The 18,624-nt window shown below is 37.9% G+C and overlaps 1 protein-coding gene, 1 non-coding gene and 1 pseudogene across 2 annotated transcripts; 1 reads left to right on the top strand and 2 right to left on the bottom strand.

Moving 5' to 3' along the window:
- Positions 1–1,965: 1,965 nt before the first annotated feature.
- Positions 1,966–2,659, bottom strand: LOC100154647 (ubiquitin-conjugating enzyme E2 N pseudogene; annotated as a pseudogene).
- A 5,784-nt stretch (positions 2,660–8,443) lies between these two features.
- Positions 8,444–8,547, bottom strand: LOC146405985 (U6 spliceosomal RNA). Its single transcript, XR_014832324.1, has one exon. It is a non-coding gene; the product is annotated as a U6 spliceosomal RNA (small nuclear RNA).
- A 3,900-nt stretch (positions 8,548–12,447) lies between these two features.
- On the top strand, positions 12,448–18,191 carry SMIM28 (small integral membrane protein 28). Its single transcript, XM_085025139.1, has 2 exons — positions 12,448–12,620; positions 15,871–18,191. The coding sequence occupies exons 1-2, from the start codon at positions 12,510–12,512 to the stop codon at positions 16,252–16,254; spliced, it is 495 nt and encodes a 164-aa protein (XP_084881265.1). The 5' UTR covers positions 12,448–12,509; the 3' UTR covers positions 16,255–18,191.
- The last annotated feature ends 433 nt before the right edge of the window (positions 18,192–18,624 follow it).

Here is an 18,624-nt window from a genome sequence, read left to right as displayed (position 1 = left end):
AACCATGAACTTACAGTCAATTAATCTATGACAAAGGAGGCAAGGATATACAATGATGAAAAGATAGTCTCAATAAGTGGTACTGGGAAAACTGGACAACTACATGTAAAAGAATGAAATTATATTTCTATATGGTGTTAGAGAATGTTCTAAACTCAAAATGGATTGGATACATAAAAGTAAGACCAGATACCATAGAACTCCTAGAGGAAAATATAGGCAGAACACTGACATAAATTGCAGCAATTTTTTTGATCCATCCTAGAGTAAAGAAAATAAAAATTTAAAAATGGGACCTAATTAAATTTCAAATCTTTTGCACAGCAAAGGAAACTAGCAACAAAATGAAAATCCAATGTTACCAACAAGGAGTTAGTTTCCAAAATACGCAAACAGCTCACAGAGCTTAATGTAAAATAATAGTAATAATAATAACCTAATCAAAAACTGGCAGAAGATCTAAGTAGCTGTTTCTCCAAAGAAGACATCCAGATAATAAACAGGTACATGAAAAGATACTCAATATTGCTAATTCTTAGAGAAATGAAAATTAAAACTACAATGAGTATCACCTCACATCAGTCAGAATGGCCATCATCAAAAAGTCTACAAATAATAACTCCTGGAGAGGGTGTGGAGAAAAAGGAACCCTTCTACACTATTGGTGGGAGTGTAGATCGGTACAGTTACTATGAAGAACAGTGTGGAGGCTACTCAGAAAACTAAATACATAACTATCATAGGATCCAACAAGCCCACTCCTGGAAAAATACCCAGAGAAAACTCTTAATTTGAAAAGATACATGCAACCCAATGTTCACCGCAGCACTATTTACAATAGCCAAGATGTGGAAGCAACCTAAATGTCTGTCAACAGATGAATAGGCAAAAATATGATGGATATATATGTATACAAACACACACACACATATATACACACTATATTACTCGGCCATAAAAAAATGCCATTTGCAACAACATAGATGGAACTAGAGGTCATCACATTAAGTGAAGTCAGATAAAGATAAATATCCCTTATTATCACTTAAATGTAGAATTTTAAAAAATGATACAAATGAACTTACAAAACAGAAATAGACTCACATAGAAAATAAACTTATGGTTATCTAAGGGGATGGTGGGGGAAAGATAAATTAGGATTTGGGGATTAACATACATATCACTATATATATATAATAAACAAGGACCTACTGTATAGGACACAAACTATATTCAATATCTTATAATAACTTATAAAGGAAAATAATATGTATATCTTATAATCTATAAAGGAAAATAACATGTATATATAACTGAATAACTTTGCTGTATACCTACACATCATTATCAATTAACTATACTTAAATTTTAAAACTGGTTTTAAAAAAAGACATCGAGGAGAGAATAAAAAGGTGTAATTTATTTATTTTAAAATAACAAAAAATATATTTTATTAAAACATAAGATTTACAGAAGTTTCCAGACAAGCCATACAAAATGGACAAGATTTTGGGAGGATTCTACACTTGACAGCAAAGTCACGGTGTTGTTAGTGAGGGCTGTGATGTTTGTTTCATGTTCCCATTTGGGTTCAAACAAACTTGTCCATCTACAGTGTCTAAATAAAGTTAGACTTGGCTAGAGAAGTGGTTAGCTTCTTTTAACTAATGCTATTAGATCACCATAAAAAGGGGAGGAAGACCCCATAAAATTAAATCTATCTCCCTCCCTCAAAGAATAAAGAAAAACACCCACCCCAGTGCAGCTAACCCTAACAACTACTTTGTTTCACAGTGCTTTATGCTTAAACCATGATGGGAGAAATGAATACATGCAGAGAGGGGCCACTGCTTTTAAACATTGCACAACAATCTGATGATACTTTTAGCCTCTGCTCATGCTTTACAACAGCGAACCAGGTTAAGACCTAGATTTGCTAATGTGCATTTAATCACCAAAGGGATGAAGCTATCTGGGCTTTTATCCTATAATTCTTCTTAGACTGTGTCCATTAAATGCAAACAAAAAGTGAAGAAGTCTTGGCTGAACAGGAGAAGTGATGCACACTGGATGATCAGAGGGATTTAAACATTATTCATGGCATATAGTCTAGTCCATGCTCTAGCTGTTTCTATGGCTTGGGCTTTGTTGGTCTTCCACTGCTTCGCTACATCATATGCTAGTGGATCATCTGGATTGGGATCACCTAACAAAGCCTGGATGGATAGCAGAACTGTGCGGATCTGCAGTGCTGGGGACCAGTTTTCTTTCAAAATATCTAAACATATTCTTCCCAACTTGTCTATATTAGGATGATAAATTTTGGTCACGAAACGTGCTTTAGGAGGTTTTATTGGGTACTCTTCTGGCACAAAGAGTTCAAGTTTAAAAGTCCCTCCCTCAAAAGGGGAATCCTGGGGGCCATCAATGACCACATGAAAATAATGGGCGTTGGTCTCATCTGGTTCTGCTTTAATGCCAGGAATTGGTTCTTTCAGCAACCACTGGGTTTCCTTCTTAATCCTGAAGGGCAAACGGGCCATCTTGTCGGATCCCAAGTTTGGGTCTGGTCTTGTCCTAAAATATATTTAATAACAATCTCAAAGGGAATGAAAGAGGATAGGGAGAAAAGACGGTGGGCTAGGAGGACCTTGAGCATGCCTCCTCCCATGAGAACAACAAAATCATAACTAACTGCTGAAGAGCCCTTAATAAAAACAAAAGAAAACAACAACAACAAAACAAAAAAAACCTAGAACCCATCAAAAAAGATAATCTATATCCAAAGACAAAGGAGCCCATAAAATTAAACTACCCCCCCAAAAAATAAAGTAAAAACACCCACACCTGTGCAGCTAAATCTGGAAATATTTGCTAAGAGAACCTATCTCAACAATGAGAGTAAAATAAAAGTATTTTGTGTTTTTGAAAGAGTGATTTATTCCTTCTTGAAAGGAAAATAATTAATGATTGTTATGGGAAAATATGATGCAAGAACAGTAAGCCAATGGAGTTCCCATCGTGGCTCAGAATAAATAAATCTTACTATTATCCACGAGGAAACAGGTTTGATCTCTGGCCTCGCCCAGTGGGTTAAGGATCTGGTGTTGCCGTGAGCTGTGGTGTAGGTCGCAGATGAGGGCTGGATCTGGTGTTGCTGTTGCTGTGGCTGTGGTGTAGGCCTGTCGCTAGGCTCCATTTCAACCCATAGACTGGGAACCTTCATATCACATGGGTGTGGCCCTAAAAAGACAAAAAAAAAAAAAAAAAGTATGCCAAGAAATTTGTAAATATATAGGTAAACCTAAACAAGAATTACCTGACGCAACAGTGTTTTCTTTTCAGACTTAAAAAACAAAGGGAACTTTATGTGCTAATGAGCCACAAAAAGACATGGAGGAACTTTAAAGACATGGAGGAATTTTCCAAGTGACAGCAGCCAATCCAATTTGAAAGGCCTATACATTGTGTGATTCCAACTGTGTGACATTCTGGAAAAAGGTAAACTATGGAAATAGTAAAAGATCAGTGGTTTCCAGGGATTGGGGAGGGGAGGGAGGAATAGGCAGAGCACAGGGGATTTTTAGGGCAGTGACACCATTATTTAATACGATAATGTAATGACAGATACATGTCATTATACATTTGTCAAAACCCATAGAACATTCAACAGAGTAAATCCTAATGTTAAACTGCAAACTCTAGCAGCTCATTGATATCGTTAATATCAGCTCATTGATTATATCAAGTATGTCACACTAATGTAAGATGTTAAACATAGGGGAAATTAGAGGTGGGGTCAAAAGATATATGGGAACTGTACTTTTTGCTCAATTTTTTCTGAAAACCTAAAGTTTTAAGTTAATCCCCTCCCTCCCACCCCATCCAAAGTCTCTTAATGTAAAAGAAAATAACAGAGTTAAATATCGGATCGTTTAAGTTAGGAGCAAAGATAGGGCTGAGCTGATCCAAGTTCTTTGTATTATTTAAAAAATGATTAAGATCTGATTAAAATACTCAGAACCATAAAAAAATTTGTTCTGTTTTTTATTTTTATTGTCTTTTTTTTTTTTTTTTTTTTTTTTTGCCATTTCTTGGGCCGCTCGCACGGTATATGGAGGTTCCCAGGCTAGGGTTTGAATCGGAGCTGCAGCCTCTGGCCTACGCCACAGCCACAGCAACGCGGGATCTGAGCCGCGTCTGCAACCTACACCACAGCTCACGGCAACACCAGATCCTTAACCCACTAAGCAAGGCCAGGGATTGAACCCGCAACCTCATGGTTCCTAGTCAGATTCGTTAACCACTGAGCCACAATGGGAACTCCTGTTTGTTTTTTAAGTCTGAAAATAAAAATCAACAATAGAGAACAGTTTTGGTTCTTTTTTTTTTTTTCCTCTTTACTTTTTTAACTTTGCTATACACATGGAACTAACACAACATTTTAAGTCAACTGCACTCCAGTAAAATTTATTTAAAAAAATAAAGGATATCAATGATTCCAATAAATTAAAAACCATAAAGTTGACCAATTTATAGAAAAGTTAAAAAATCTGGATATGTAACACATTACCAAGGTTCTAAGAGTCAGAGATACACAAAAAGGTGTAATTAGAGAAATGTTGCTCCCTCTTATCCCTATTGTCACATTCTCATTCATCCATCCATAGAGGTTTCCTCATCTTTTTTTTTACAATGGCATCATATGCCTTTGTAGGGACACATCGTAATTTATTCAACCATTCTCCTATATATAGGCATTGATGTTGTTTCAAATCCTATCATTTCTCCTACATCCAAAAAGAAAATTAGTTTCTATTGTTATTCAAGAGCTGATTACCCAGCATTTAAGTCTCTTATGTCCTTTATTATTCCTTTAAACTTTTATTTTTTCCTCTCGGTTAAAAATCACAGAAGAAAGGGCAAGATCAGGAAGAAAATGTAAATAGATCATGTATAAGCTTTCCTGGGAATCTGTTGCCTTAGTAGCACTCTGGGGAAAATAGTAGGCTGGCCATGCTCAGCCTTCTTTGTTATCTAAACTTGGCTTCACAGACAGATGTATCCAGACCTGCCTCCTGGAACTGCATATTCTTCGAAAACTTTGGAATTTTTTTCCCCAAGATTGTTTAAAGCAAGCCTCAAACTTTCCAATCTGCAAAATTAGGAACAATTCTTATAATTTAGAGTGATTGTAAGAAAAATAGATAATGACAACATATGACAATTTAAGTAGCAAATAATGGGGTTCTTCCACCCGATCTAACCCAGTCTTTGTCATATATATATGAATATATGAATAAAGAAATAAATTACGCATAGACAAATTACATGAGAATGTTTAACTGTATCTACCTACTAGTTCCTCTTTTAAATTCATCAATTTGATTTCTAGACATTTGTGATCATTATTCTAAGTATGCCTAGACTTTCCTTGGTTCCATGCACAGAAAACCAAAGGCCAAATATTTGAAAATATTCAAGTTCATACCTAGAGAATACAGTAAGCTTATAAATTTCATATCCTGCTACCTGATTTTTCTGAAGAATGAGATTTTTAAAAATATTGTTCCCCTGTAGATAAAAACTTTTAAATATTTGATTGCAAAAGAAGAAAATTTTCTGGGGTAATAGAAATGTTTCATATCTTGTTTTAGGTGGTGATTACAGGAGTGAATAAAAATGAAATAAAATTCATCAAACTAAACATATGCGATCTTTGTGTTCTGTTTCATACTATTCCTTCATAAAAAGTTTTTAAAAATCTTCTGTTCAAACCTCCATTTCCATAAGTGCTCGTATTCAACAGGGACCTGCTGTATGGCACAGAGAACTCTACCCAGTATTCTGTGATCATCTATATGGGAAAGGAATCTGGCAAAGAAGGGGTGTGTGTGTATGCGTGACTCAGTCACTTTGTTGTACATCAGAAATGATCACAGCATTGTAAATCAACTGCACTTCAACAAAACTTAAAAAAACCCTGCGTGTCAATAATTTCTTTTTTTAACTGTCACATTTGGTTGGTTTAAAAAAAGTCATTCTAGGAGTTCCTTTTGTGGCTCAGGCAGCAATAAAACCGACCAGTATCCATGAAGACGTGGGTTCAATCCCTGCCCTCGCTCAGAGGGTTAAAGATCTGGTGTTGCTATGAGCTGTGATGTAGGTCACAGACTTGGCTTGGATTTGGCATTGCTGTAGCTGTGGCATAGGCGAGCAGCTATAGTTCTGATTCAACCCCTAGACTGGGAAACTCCATATGCCCATGGGTGCTGCCCTAAAAAGACCAAAAAAATAAAATAAATAAATAAGTCATTCTAGGAGTTGCTGCTGAGGAGTAGTAATGGGATCTGCAGCATCTCTGCAGTGCCAGATGCAGGTTTGATCCTTGACCCAGAACAGGGTTAAAGGATCCTGAGTTGCTGCAGTTCAACACAGGTCACCACTGGGCCTTAGATCTGATCCCTGGCCTGAGAACTCCATATGCCATGGGGTTGGGGGGCGGGGGGGGGGTCATTCTGGGGCAGCTTTCTTTTCTAGTGCATATTGTTAGTGGGTTTAATCAAACTCTTTACATCTTTCCTTCCAGACTATCAGGGCCAATGCCAACAAAAGCCAAAGCCAGATCTGCTGACCTTTAGGTGAACCCGTGGGTCTCCATGGACTTGGATGCAGGCAGAGTGATTCGTCACAGTGCTGCCTGCCATCCTCTGATTAGGTTTTCAGTCATCCTAATCAAATATAAGCTTATTTAATTCTTATAATAACATCTTGAGAAAGTACACTGACCAGTTTGCTAAAATTCAAACGTATTCTCTAGTTGAAAAAATAAATGTGAAAAAAACCTACCATTCTACAGGCATCTTTAGTTCATTTCAACCTTCCCTGACCTTCAGTTTTCAAGGACTTTTTCTCTGTTACTGACCCATAAGACAAAATGTCTAACATAACAAAGTCAAACTCCCCTATCTCCTCAACCAGGAGAATCAGAAAACCTAGACATACTGGTAGTGCTTGAAAATAAAAATAAGAAATTAACAATGTTGAGATCAAGAGAAGTAAGAAAAACAGAGCAATCAAATGCCAATTTTTAAAAAGAGAGAGAAGGAAAAGAATTAAGTAGAATGTAAAACACTTCTCTCCTCCATTCTAAAATGCTTAGAGAAGTTTAAGAGGTAGCTAATAAAATTTTCAGACTAACTGTAGTCCGTGTTTGTAATTAACATCAAGCTATAAAATCCTAAATAGAAAAATCTTAGCTAAAAGCCCAATTAAATAATAAGAAGTGTTCTGCCTTTTAGTGTAGAGGAAAAAAAAAAATCCTCACTATGGAAGCCTAAAAAAAAAAGGATATTAGTTGAAAATTACACAGGTGTAACTTTCTAGAGTTGAAATGCTATAGCATTTCTGTAAGCAGTTACAGCAAATTCAGTCATTGGCTCTACAGGCTAAGCACATCTCCCTAAGGTGGAAGTCACACCAGAGATCATTATTTCATACCACTCTTCAGTGAGTCTTCTCTGAGTCAAATTTCCTAACTTTTTTTTTTTTTTTTTTTTTTTTTTTTGCTGTTTGCTTTTTAGGGTCGCACCTGCGGCACATGAGAGAAGTTCCCAGGCTAGGGGTGGAATCAGATCTGCAGCTGTCAGCCTACAGCACAGCCACAGCAACAATGGATCCAAGCTGTGTCTGTAACCCACACCACAGCTCACGGCAACGCCGGAACCTCAGTGCCAGGGATCGAACCCTCATCTTCATGGATCCTCATCTGGTTTGTTAACTGCTGAGCCATGACGGGAACTCCCCCTAATTTATTTTTGAAATAATACAAAGTTGACTTACGTAAGTAATATTGGAATAACTAACGTCCTGAGGGAATGCAGAGAAAATTGTAGTGCATTCTTCATTTGAGTGGAGGGCAGGAAATTGCAGAATATTAAAACAGGACATCTTTTACATGGGCCTTCAAAGATGGACAAATCTTAGAAACTATTTTGTCTTGCTTGTATAACACATTCATGAAAAATTACAAAATGTTCATTAGCAAAAAGAAGAACCCTAATCCCCTAAAAAGCAACTCATAATCCCACTAAGTGGAAAAATTATTATTGTTAGTGCTTGAATTTTTTTCTATAAACAGAGACATAAAAATTTGTTAACAAACAGGCAATTTTCTGACAAGTTCCTCTTAATATGTGGTAAGCATGTTTACATCTTTCTGGAAGGTATTTTCAGGTGATGTTATCTCTTTATATCTGTATATCTGAATTTTTTAATTAGCATTTTCTGGAATTTTTTTACCTCCAGGTGTTCGTATTATAGACATCTAAGGCGTGTTAAAACATCTTTTGACAATATATACATCTTTGAATAGTCATCATTTTTTAAATTATCATTGATTTACAATGTTGTGCCAGTTTCTTCTGTACAGCAAAGTGACTCAAAAAGTATAGAACGCTTCATGAATTTGTATGTCAACCTTGCATAGGGGCCATGCTAATCTTTGTATCATTCCAATTTTAGTATATGTGCTGCCAAAGCAAGTACCACATTATTCCTTTGAAAAAATTCATAGAAGTAGAATCGTTGATATACCAATGTGTTCTTTTCTCTATCATCTATTGACTTGCTGTTTTGCTGTATAACTCTTGACTCTACTTCGTCCAACTACTGCATCATTTCTTTGATCCACTTTCAAGCAAAAATAACACAAGAGTTGTTTATATTCACCACATACAAATTCTTCTCCTTCCCTGTTTCCCTTATGACCATTCCAATCAGGCTGTTCTTCAACCACTCCTCCAAAACTGCTCTTGTCCATACAACCAAGGACACTCCTTCCCTCTATTTTGTTACATCCTGTAGTAAATCCCATCCATCATCTTACTTGATCATATAGTAACTGTTTGAGACAGATAACCATTCCCTCCTTCTAGAACCATTTTCCTCCCTTGGATTCCATCTCATCACACACTCTTGGTTTCTCTTCTACTGCACTGCCCACTCACTCTGCCTACCTATCCTAATGATGCTCATTCTCTTGATGATCTCATTACGTCTCAGAATTTTAAACACCATCTCCCTGCCAATGAGGTCTAACTACTGTCTGTGGTCTAGTTCTCACTCCTCAACTCCAAAATCAAATACCCGAACTCATACACAGTGCAAACTTAATCGTGCCCAAAATTCAACTCCAGACTTTTACTTGTCTTGCTTACAACCAAAAACAACCTGCCCTTCCAGGCTTCCCCCTGCAGTGGCCATCCTTCCTGTTACTCAAGCCTAAAACAGAATCTTTCTTGATCTTTTTTCAACTTTATACCACCTTCAGTTCAAGAAATCTTGTTGACTCTCTCCCTAAACTCTCTCTAGAATCTCACCACCTCCACTCCTACTGCTCTTGTGCATTATTTCCTCTCGCAAATTATTCAAAGAGCCCCAAATGGTCTCCCTGCTTTTGCCTTTAATCCTCCTATCTCTTTCCAACACAAGAGGCTGAGTGATTCATTTAAAATGGAATTCGGAAATTGTCTTTCCTCTGCTCAAAATGCATGGTGCCTCCATTTTATTCAGAGTAAAAGTCAAAATTCCCACAAAGCTTTATGAGCCCTGCACCCTGTACAGCCCAGCCAACTGCCATATATCCTTCCTGACACTGTCTTCTACTTTTTTCTTGACTCACAGCTCCAGCTACACTAACCTACTAGCCATTCTGAGAATTTATCAGACGTGTGACTGCCTCAGGGCCTTTGCACTGGCTATTCCATTAATCTGCAGTGCTCTTCCCTCTGAAACCTTCATGGCTCAGTCCCTTGAATCCTTCACCTTTTTACACAAATATCACTTTCCCTGTGAGATCCTAATTGACTTCACCCTTTTAAAATGCTTCCCCCTAGATGTGCTTGGGCTATGGGATGGAAATCCTATGAAATCAGATTGTTATGATCATTATACAACTACAGATGTGATAAATTCATTTGAGTAATAAAAACTAAAAAAAAAAAAGACTGCATTCTGAATTTGGCAGACATGGGTTCCATTCCCTATCCAGACTGTTACTTACTATACAAATTGATCTAGTTTATGAATTACACTGAGCATTGATTTCCTAAGCATTAAATTAAAAAAAAAATGCTTCCCCCTAGAGTTTCCCTGTGGTGCAGTGGGTTAAGAGTCCAACTGCAGTGGCTCAGGTTGCTATGGAGGCATAGGTTAAATCCACAGCCCAGCAGAGTGGGTTAAAGATCTGACATTGCTGCAGCTAGCCAGGGAATTTCCATAAGCCATGGGTGTGGCCATTAAAAAAAAAAAAAAAAATTGCCTGGAGTTCCCATCATGGCGCAGTGGTTAACGAAACTGACTAGGATCCATGAGGTTTCGGGTTCGATTCCTGGCCTCACTCAGTAGGTTAAGGATCCGGCGTTGCTGTGAGCTGTACTGTGGGTCACAGACACGGCTCAGATCCTGCGTTGCTGCAGCCTCTGGCCTATGCCAGAGGCTGCAGCTCCAATTCGACCCCTAGCCTGGGAATCTCCACATGCCGCAAGAGCGGCCTAGAAATGGCAAAAAGACCAAAAAAAAAAAAAAAAAAAAAAAAGCCTCCCCTTTCAGCGTTTACTCTGTTCCTTCTGTTTTTCTCCACAGCATTTATTATCCCCCCCTTTTCTTAGGGCCACCCACGAGGTATATCCATGTTCCCAGACTAGGGGTCGAACTGGAACTATTGCCGCCAGCCTACACCACAGCCACAGCAATGCCAGATCCAAGCCGTGTCTGCGACCTACACCACAGCTCACAGAAATGCTGGATCCTTAACCTTCTGTGCGAAGCCAGGGATTGAACCCAAGTCCTCATGAATACTAGTCAGGTTCATTAACCACTGAGCCATGATGGGAACTCCAGGATTTATCACCTTTAGATGTATTATATATCTTTTGTATACTGTTTCTCTTGGTCCCCAAAAATGTATCCAGAAGAGTAGGAATTTTTGTATGATTCGTTCAATGCTGGAGGAGGGTCAACATTACAGGTGCACATTTAGTGCTTTTGATTCGGATTCCAATCTGCTTCTTAAGAAATCAAAGTGTTAAGTAAGTCGGTAAGATGGAGAAGGAATCAAGGCGTCATAGTTCTGGCAAAGCCACTGACATGTAAAAAAAACCAAATGGTGTGCTGTCTGCTCGGTGCTCCTGATACAGGAGTGACTTAAAATAGGAACACATCAATGGAACAAGACACCGTGTTAACCAAAAGCACAAAAAAAAAAAAAAAAAAAAAAAAATCAACTTACTCCACAGTAAGAAAGGACAGGATAAAATGACAAAGGCGTCCCTCACTAGAATACCCACTGAGACACCGGGAAAGTTCGTGAAAAGTTTATCACAGGTAAGTTTGAGAAAGCATCAAAGTGTATTGGGGAGGGCAGCTGTCTTTGAAAAAGTAATGAAAATTATGGATCCTCCCAAGAAAAATTAGATATCTCTCAAAGTTTAGAGAGTTCACTCTCTCCCCAAAACCTATCCATAGACCACCAGGGGCCAGAGATTGAGAATCCTAATTAAGAAAAAATATCCCACTTAAATATTAGCTCAGTGTCATAACAGTCACTTGAATGAAAATGATATCTGGATAAGAACACGGGTGACAGCAACACTGAGCTGTAATTTTTGAGTAAATACTTGAAGTTTACTAAAAGAAAGAGTATCCGACTGTCATCTCTTAAATATTCAATTCTCAATAAATATGTAGAATTAAACATCCTAAAGTTACCTCAGTGAATGTTTAAATGGAAAGTTTCTTATTTTTAAGCTTGATATAAATAATCATATAAAGTTTCACAAGGTAATCAGAAGGAAGACTATGTAAGTATCGGTAATTTGACTTTAAAAAAAAAAAAAATTGAAACCAGCAAACATTCCCTCCAAGCAATCTGAGCTAGTGTCTCTCTGGCTTCTGTACAATTTAATCATTAGCATCTTTCATCTAAATAATTCACCAAAATGTTATTAATGAGTCTTGCTTCTCTACCAAATACCCCTTCTCTGTGTATCATAGAATCCAGAAATAATTAAAGGAAATTCAGTTTGAGTAGTTTTTCTTGCTCAGCTGGATCTCTGGAGAGGGATGTGGTAAGAGAAGGGAGAGGGTCTTATTTACATCTAAATACAAACAGGTCTTTATTCACCAAGACCATTCCGGCACTGTAATAACGCTAATGCAGAGAACTCCTCTGTCTGAAATCTAGCTCATAGCTGATATCTGATGCCAATCAATTCTTATAGCGATAAAGGCCACAAAAGCAGATGCAGAGGCACAGAATCTAAATACACTCAGTCCTGAGAGGTTCCTCTGGTTGGTTTCTTTTCCCTGTTGACACTCCTCAGGGAACAAATTTACCAACAGCCATCAGCGGAACACACCCAAGCTGGATGCAGGCCAAGAACAAGCAGTGTTGCTGAAGTCTGGGCAGCGAGGTGGCAGGGTGACCGGTGCATCCCTTGGATGAAAACATGCGAGGACTGTTGGGCAGCAGCTGGAGGGAGTTTGGCCATGCTGGCAGGGGGACATACGAGTGGTTAACCAGCGAACCAAGCCTACCTCTTCCGGAAACTCAGCTGCAGGTCTGTACCTAATACCTTATGCCTTTTCTTCCCCAACATACCTTTATTAGCTTTGAAGCCAACAGTGCCTGTATTTTCAGGAAAATTTAGTGGCAACATTTTGCATTATGGGTGTATCAAAAACATGAATTCACTGACTGGCATGTGGTCTAAAGAAGGAATTTGAAAGTTGGATTCTTTTGACAATGATCAATTCAAGTCAAACTTGCCACAAATATATTCTAAGGATACTTGATGTATCAAAAAGAGAGCATCTGAAGCTAGGAGTTAACAAATTTTTGTGCCTTAGTATTACAACTTTGTCCTTTGCTCAATGAGCAATATCTACACTTTAAAAAAAAAATTAAAGAAGATAAGGAGACTTCTTTTGGTTCTCCAGCTCTTTCAAAGAGTTAGCATAAGCCAAGGCTCTTTTAGGAGGGGTAGCAGCGGGTCAAGGAGGACTTGCCTCTAAGAAATACAGCAGCTGCTTTGCTTTGTCTAAGAAATCACCAAAGAAGTCTCAATCTGAGGCAGCATTAAGGAAGAGTATTTGTAGATACCTAAAAACTCCGAATTAATCTTATGATCAGCAGGGAAATGACTGATACTCCTTTCCACTAGCAAGAGGGAAATATACCCATTTTCCTGTTTTCTGGAAAACCAAGTGGTATTAAATGCTTTAAAACCACTTTTCAGTTAAAAAAAAAAAAAACTATCACACACGTATTACTTATTAAAAACTATATATCACACATATATAATGATATATCCTTCAGCAGTTACACTTTCAATTGGGTATTTCTTTAAAGTATTCCCTGAACAGCAAAGTCCTTGAGTCAATATACACATCAGAGAAATAGTAAAGATTTAAATACTGCTTTGACAGTATTGAACAAATTAGAATACATGACTAAAAAAGACATCCTTTCTACATTAAAAAAATCCAAAACAATTTGAATATACCATGAATTATTAAACAAACAAATTAAGGATACAATCATAAATTTGTTCTGTAACTGCATTCTCTTAACTAGGAAAAAAAAAAGAGAGTTCTTTATGTTAAGAAATTGTCCTAATCTACTGTATTAGGTATTTTAGTGCCACTTGATATCTGAACAAATGTAACTGAACAAATGGAAGAACTGATTACAGAAGGGAACCATAGCATCTCTCCTTTCACAGATTTTTGCAGCTAACACCATTAATGGCATAGTTGGTAAACAAGAAGGTCTAATTCATAAAAACTTTAAAATAGAACACTAAGTATCTTTATGTTCTATGCATATTGAATCTATAGAGTATAACAGAGTATTTAAATTTTGATGTCCAAAACTGTTTAGGAACTATTATCATCCACGTTACTAAAGGAGCATGAAGGAAAACAAATTAATGCAAAATGGCCCATGTTTATCAAGGTTGAAGGGTGATTAAGTATGAAGAGCTAATGGATTTAACATTTTAAATGATTCATCTAGTGGGAGAAAATAAACAGTTCAATTGCTTTCTGAGTCCGACTTGACTTTTTAATAATTGTAATAAATTTATGAGTTCTTCTATTCTTATAGCTTAATACCGTTCTTGTTACATCACAACAGATTTTAAATACGTCTGATAAATTTGATTATGTGTGAGAAAACAAAGAATTCATAGTTCATTGATTCATTAAATTCTCCTGCCAACCCTCCAAAAAAGATGTTCTTATTCTCATTTCATAGAGAAGAAAACCCTGGCCCAGAGGGGGCTAGTGAATGACTCATGATCACGCAGGTATCAGAAGGTCATGTTGTAATTCAAGGCCAGAGCTGTCAAACCTCAAAGACCATGCTCTGCTGCCCAAGAAAATCTTTAATTTTATGCACTTTAAAGCTACAAAATCTTAACTCATATCTTACCAAAGACAAAATATCTCACGGTGTAACTATTAAATAAACCATCTAATTTCGAGTCAAAATAACAAACATGTTGCTAATTCTTTAGCAATCAAAAAAGATTACACAAACAACATTAGATAAGCCAGGCTCTTAATAGGTCAAAGCAGCACAAAGCAGCAAAACATTTGTTCTCCCCACCAAAATCACGGCAGAAACCTCAGCATTCATTACGTTTTATTTTAAATTCATAGATTTAATATGCTGTTTTTTAAAAAAACACAATTATAGCACTTCCTGTTGTAGCACGGCAGAAACGAATCCAACTAATATCCATGAGATTCCGGGTTTGAACCCTGGCCTTGCTCGGTGGGTTAAGGATCTGGTGAGCTGTGGTGTAGGTCCCAAACAAGGCTTGGATTCGGCACTGCTGTGGCTGTGGTATAGGCCAGCTGCAACAGCTCCAATTCAACTCCTAGCCTGGGAACAACCATATACCTCAGGGGTGGCCCTAGAAAGACAAAACAAAGCAAAAAGCCACAATTAAAAAGCTTCACACTTCTTTCTTTTCCTCTATAGTAGTGGACACTAACAATCACAGGTGTTGTTGCATGTTCTCTATAACAGAAAGGATTTTTAGCTTTTCATTTTTTCTAGTAGCTTTATTTAAAGCCATGTCTATGCAATTTGGAACAGAAATTTTTTTTAATTTTTTTTCATATGGCTCCTCTACTTTGCTGTTGAAATATCACTTCATGCCTATTACCATATTTACTCCATTGAGAACTATCATTACTCTTATGAGCTGATACTATAAAATCAGTACTTTTTAAGCTGCTTGAAAATTTATCTGCAATTCTTTTTCTTGAGAGAGTTGAAAATTTCTATATCATCCTGCAAATATTGCAAAAAAAAAATTGAGGAAATTTCAAAATCTAATCCTCACAAGTTTCAGTTATCAAATCAGATTTCAAATGTTATTTACATATGACATGAACACATAATGATGTCATATTTTACTCCAGAATTAAAGAAGCTCCATATGATCCCTCTGCAGCAATAAAACATTATTGGTCTAATTCTAAATTTAAGAAGTACATAAATAGTAAGTTCATGCAAAGAATAAGTGATGGACCTACCAGCTAAAACATATTCTAATATTTTGACTTCAGTGGAAATATTATAGGGTATCATTGTGTATTTTTGACATTCTGCATTTCATATTCTATCAAGTAAGTGCACTTCATGCGGGCTCAAGCTCATTGGCATAAGTGAATGATTAGTAATTTTTAGAGCAAGTAAATTATGATAAGAATACAAGAAGAAGACAAAGGCCAGCCTTAGAAATGCAGGGGTCTTCTGTCCCCATCTTCTAACCCAAGTTCGTTCCCTGACTCCAGGGTGGCCAGAAGATAAGTTCCAGCAGGGAAGATGTGGAGCCCTTCCTGTGCATCCTTCTTCCAGCTACCACCCTACTCTTTCTGGCCTTTCTGCTGCTTTTCCTGTACCGCCACTGCAGGGCCACTCGGCTCCAGGGACAGGTCTCTGGCTTTGACCTCCCAGAGCATCCGCCTGCAGAAGAGGTGACTGACCTCCTGCCCGGCTTATCCTGGAGCATCGAACAGAACTTCCCTTACTCCCCTCTGCCCCGCGAGGCCACCCTCCTCTCAGCGTCCTTGCCGCCCTCCTATGAAGAGGCCACCAGGAACATCCCTAGGGAGGATGCTCTGGATGGGAGCCCTCAGTATGAAGAGGCTTCACCTGGACCGGAAAAGCAAATATAAACTGCTCTTGAAAACCTTTTAGAACACTGCTCCCAGCCCTGCATCGAGTGGACCTGAGAAAGGGGACAAGGGCATCTCGACCCAAGAAGCTGCTATTCACTGGTGGAGGCCTGGATGAATGGGACACTTTTTGGGGGGGGGAGGCATAACAAATGTGAATCTTGTCAACCCATTTTCAAGTTCTTTCAGGGAAAGATCTCCCCAGGTTTTTCTAAGGAAGATTGGGCTCTTCCATTACATGCAACATCCCTGAGAAACAAGAAAGTTCTATGTGAGTTGAGGAGGGGAAAAAGAATTACTAGTGAGTGTAGGAACTAGCTCTGAAGAGAAAGCCAACAGAAAAAATATTGAAAAGCCAAAGATAACTTCTTTTACCGCCAAATAAAACTTTTCTTCCTACCCAAGTTGTTCAGGGCCTCATCATATTATTTCTGTGTGAAGATGCATAGAGAGTTCTAAAAGGAGGAAAAAATACCTCTGGAACTGCAGTGGTCAATGGTTGTGATAAATAATGGCGAAATAATGGTGAAATATGTTCTAATATTAATAATGAAAGAATGGACATTTGCAAACATTTTAGTTTTAAAAAAAAAACAAATCTCTCCAAAATTGTCTCCTATGTAGTGCTGCTCTTGCTTACCTTCTGAGCTGACTCCTAGAATGAGAGGGTCTGGTTTAGTTATGAGGGAGTGTCTCAGTCTAGAACAGACTGTGTTGTGGCAGGACAGAGTAGCTGCTCTGACCCATGATCATGGGGACACTGTGACAATGTGTGCCTTTACCAAGCAGCAGAAACAGTAGAAATCAGTTGAACATTGAAAAATAATGGTCAAAATCTTGACTCACATGGTAAGAGAAACAGAGATGAGCTCTAACAGGGATCTTATAAATCATACAGTTCAAACTCTTGCTTTGCAGATGTCAAAACTAGAGCCGACTGGTCCAATGTTAAATACCTCCCAGGAGGCAGAGCTGGAACCAGAAGCATGGCCTCTGTGTCTTGGGCCAGAGCACTTTTCATGGTACCAGATGGTGTTCCAAGAAAATTAAAAATGTGGAATTTCAGTCCCCACTCCTGACCGGGGGTCAAGGCTCACAATAGGATGGGCACAGCTGAGTTTGGGATAGATACGGATCTCCCTCCATGATTTTCAAATAGGCAGGTAGAGGTGGGTCGTGTACCACTTGGAGGTATGTCAGGATACCCATGGGGCTGGGGAGGGGCAGGAGGTGACATTCATGGTTCTTCAACTCTTTAGGTCCTTAATTTTGGAGGGAAAACTACTTTTACTATTTCCAGAGTACAACCTGCAAAACGAAACAATCTTTTGATAGTTCAAAATGAAAAGAAAAAAGTGATGACTCTTTTTAAACCTTTTTTGACATGGACATTTTTATGCTACACACACAACGTGGTACAGGTTTAGAAAAAGAACAAAGTAAGCCAAAATCGGATACATTCCTTTTTAAATGTAATCTGAAGGGAGTAATAGAAATGTCTTTGAAGGCTGAAGCAAAATGTAACCTACTTGAGTGAAAAATCAATAAGCTATCTTTCAGGAAAATTGTACTCAACAATTGTCTAATGGTCTTTTAAAGGAAGTAAATAAACAAATGGAAATGAGGAGTTTAGGAGACAGCCGCCTTATTTTTTTTAATCCTAACAATCTAGTTCTGTGTGAGACTTTTTTTTTTTTTTGCCCCACTGCCATTTCTTCCTCTTCCTTTGCTATCAGAACCCTGATTTGATTCTGGGATCCTGGGGCCACCTGTGAAAGGCAGACCAGATCCTGAAGCCAAGGCAAGCATCATGATAGGTAATCATGGTAATCTCAATTCCTTCACCAGGGCCTGATTTGGTCCTTGAGACTTAAGGGGAGATTTACATAGGAGGAGGGCCTTGGTCTAAAAATAGACTGCCCCACATTCAAAATAAATTCAAGGAAGGAATTATTCTTTGTTTTTTTTGGATGTTGTGAGTCTGCATGTGATGCCCAGGGCTACTACAGCCATCTTGCCACCATGAGGCAAGACATCAGGCAGGACTAATATTGAGGATAGTAGAATGAAAGATGGAAAACATCTGGGCTGATGACATTTTCAAATAACAATAGCCCTGCAATTCTCTCTATTTTAATGAGATAATACCTTTCCTACTGTTGAAAGCCTTTTAAGCCATGCTTGTTACTCATAGATAAAAGCATCTCAATGGCCACAACTTCAGAGCCTAATAAGGAAATGCATTGCCATGTTTAAAAATGTTCTGATAAACTGACTTAAAATAAGTAGTCAGTTCTGGGATTCATTGAAGATATTATCAGTGATGTAACTAAGGAAACATTTTCTCTTTTGGAACCAAATTGAAGCAGT

The sequence above is a fragment of the Sus scrofa genome, chromosome 1 (assembly GCF_054392235.1).
Source record: "Sus scrofa isolate SSC_HxYL_T2T_F1_AM1 chromosome 1, Sscrofa_HxYL_maternal_Yorkshire_Landrace_v2.0, whole genome shotgun sequence".
NCBI classification, from domain to species: Eukaryota; Metazoa; Chordata; class Mammalia; order Artiodactyla; family Suidae; genus Sus; species Sus scrofa.
This window is presented reverse-complemented; position numbering and strand designations above follow the sequence as displayed.

Coding starts and splice junctions, on each gene's coding strand:
- SMIM28 (XM_085025139.1), top strand. CDS start 12,510: ATGCGAGGACTGTTGGGCAGCAGCTGGAGGGAGTTTGGCCATGCTGGC. Junction 12,621..15,870: donor TTCCGGAAACTCAGCTGCAG/GTCTGTACCTAA, acceptor CCCTGACTCCAG/GGTGGCCAGAAGATAAGTTC.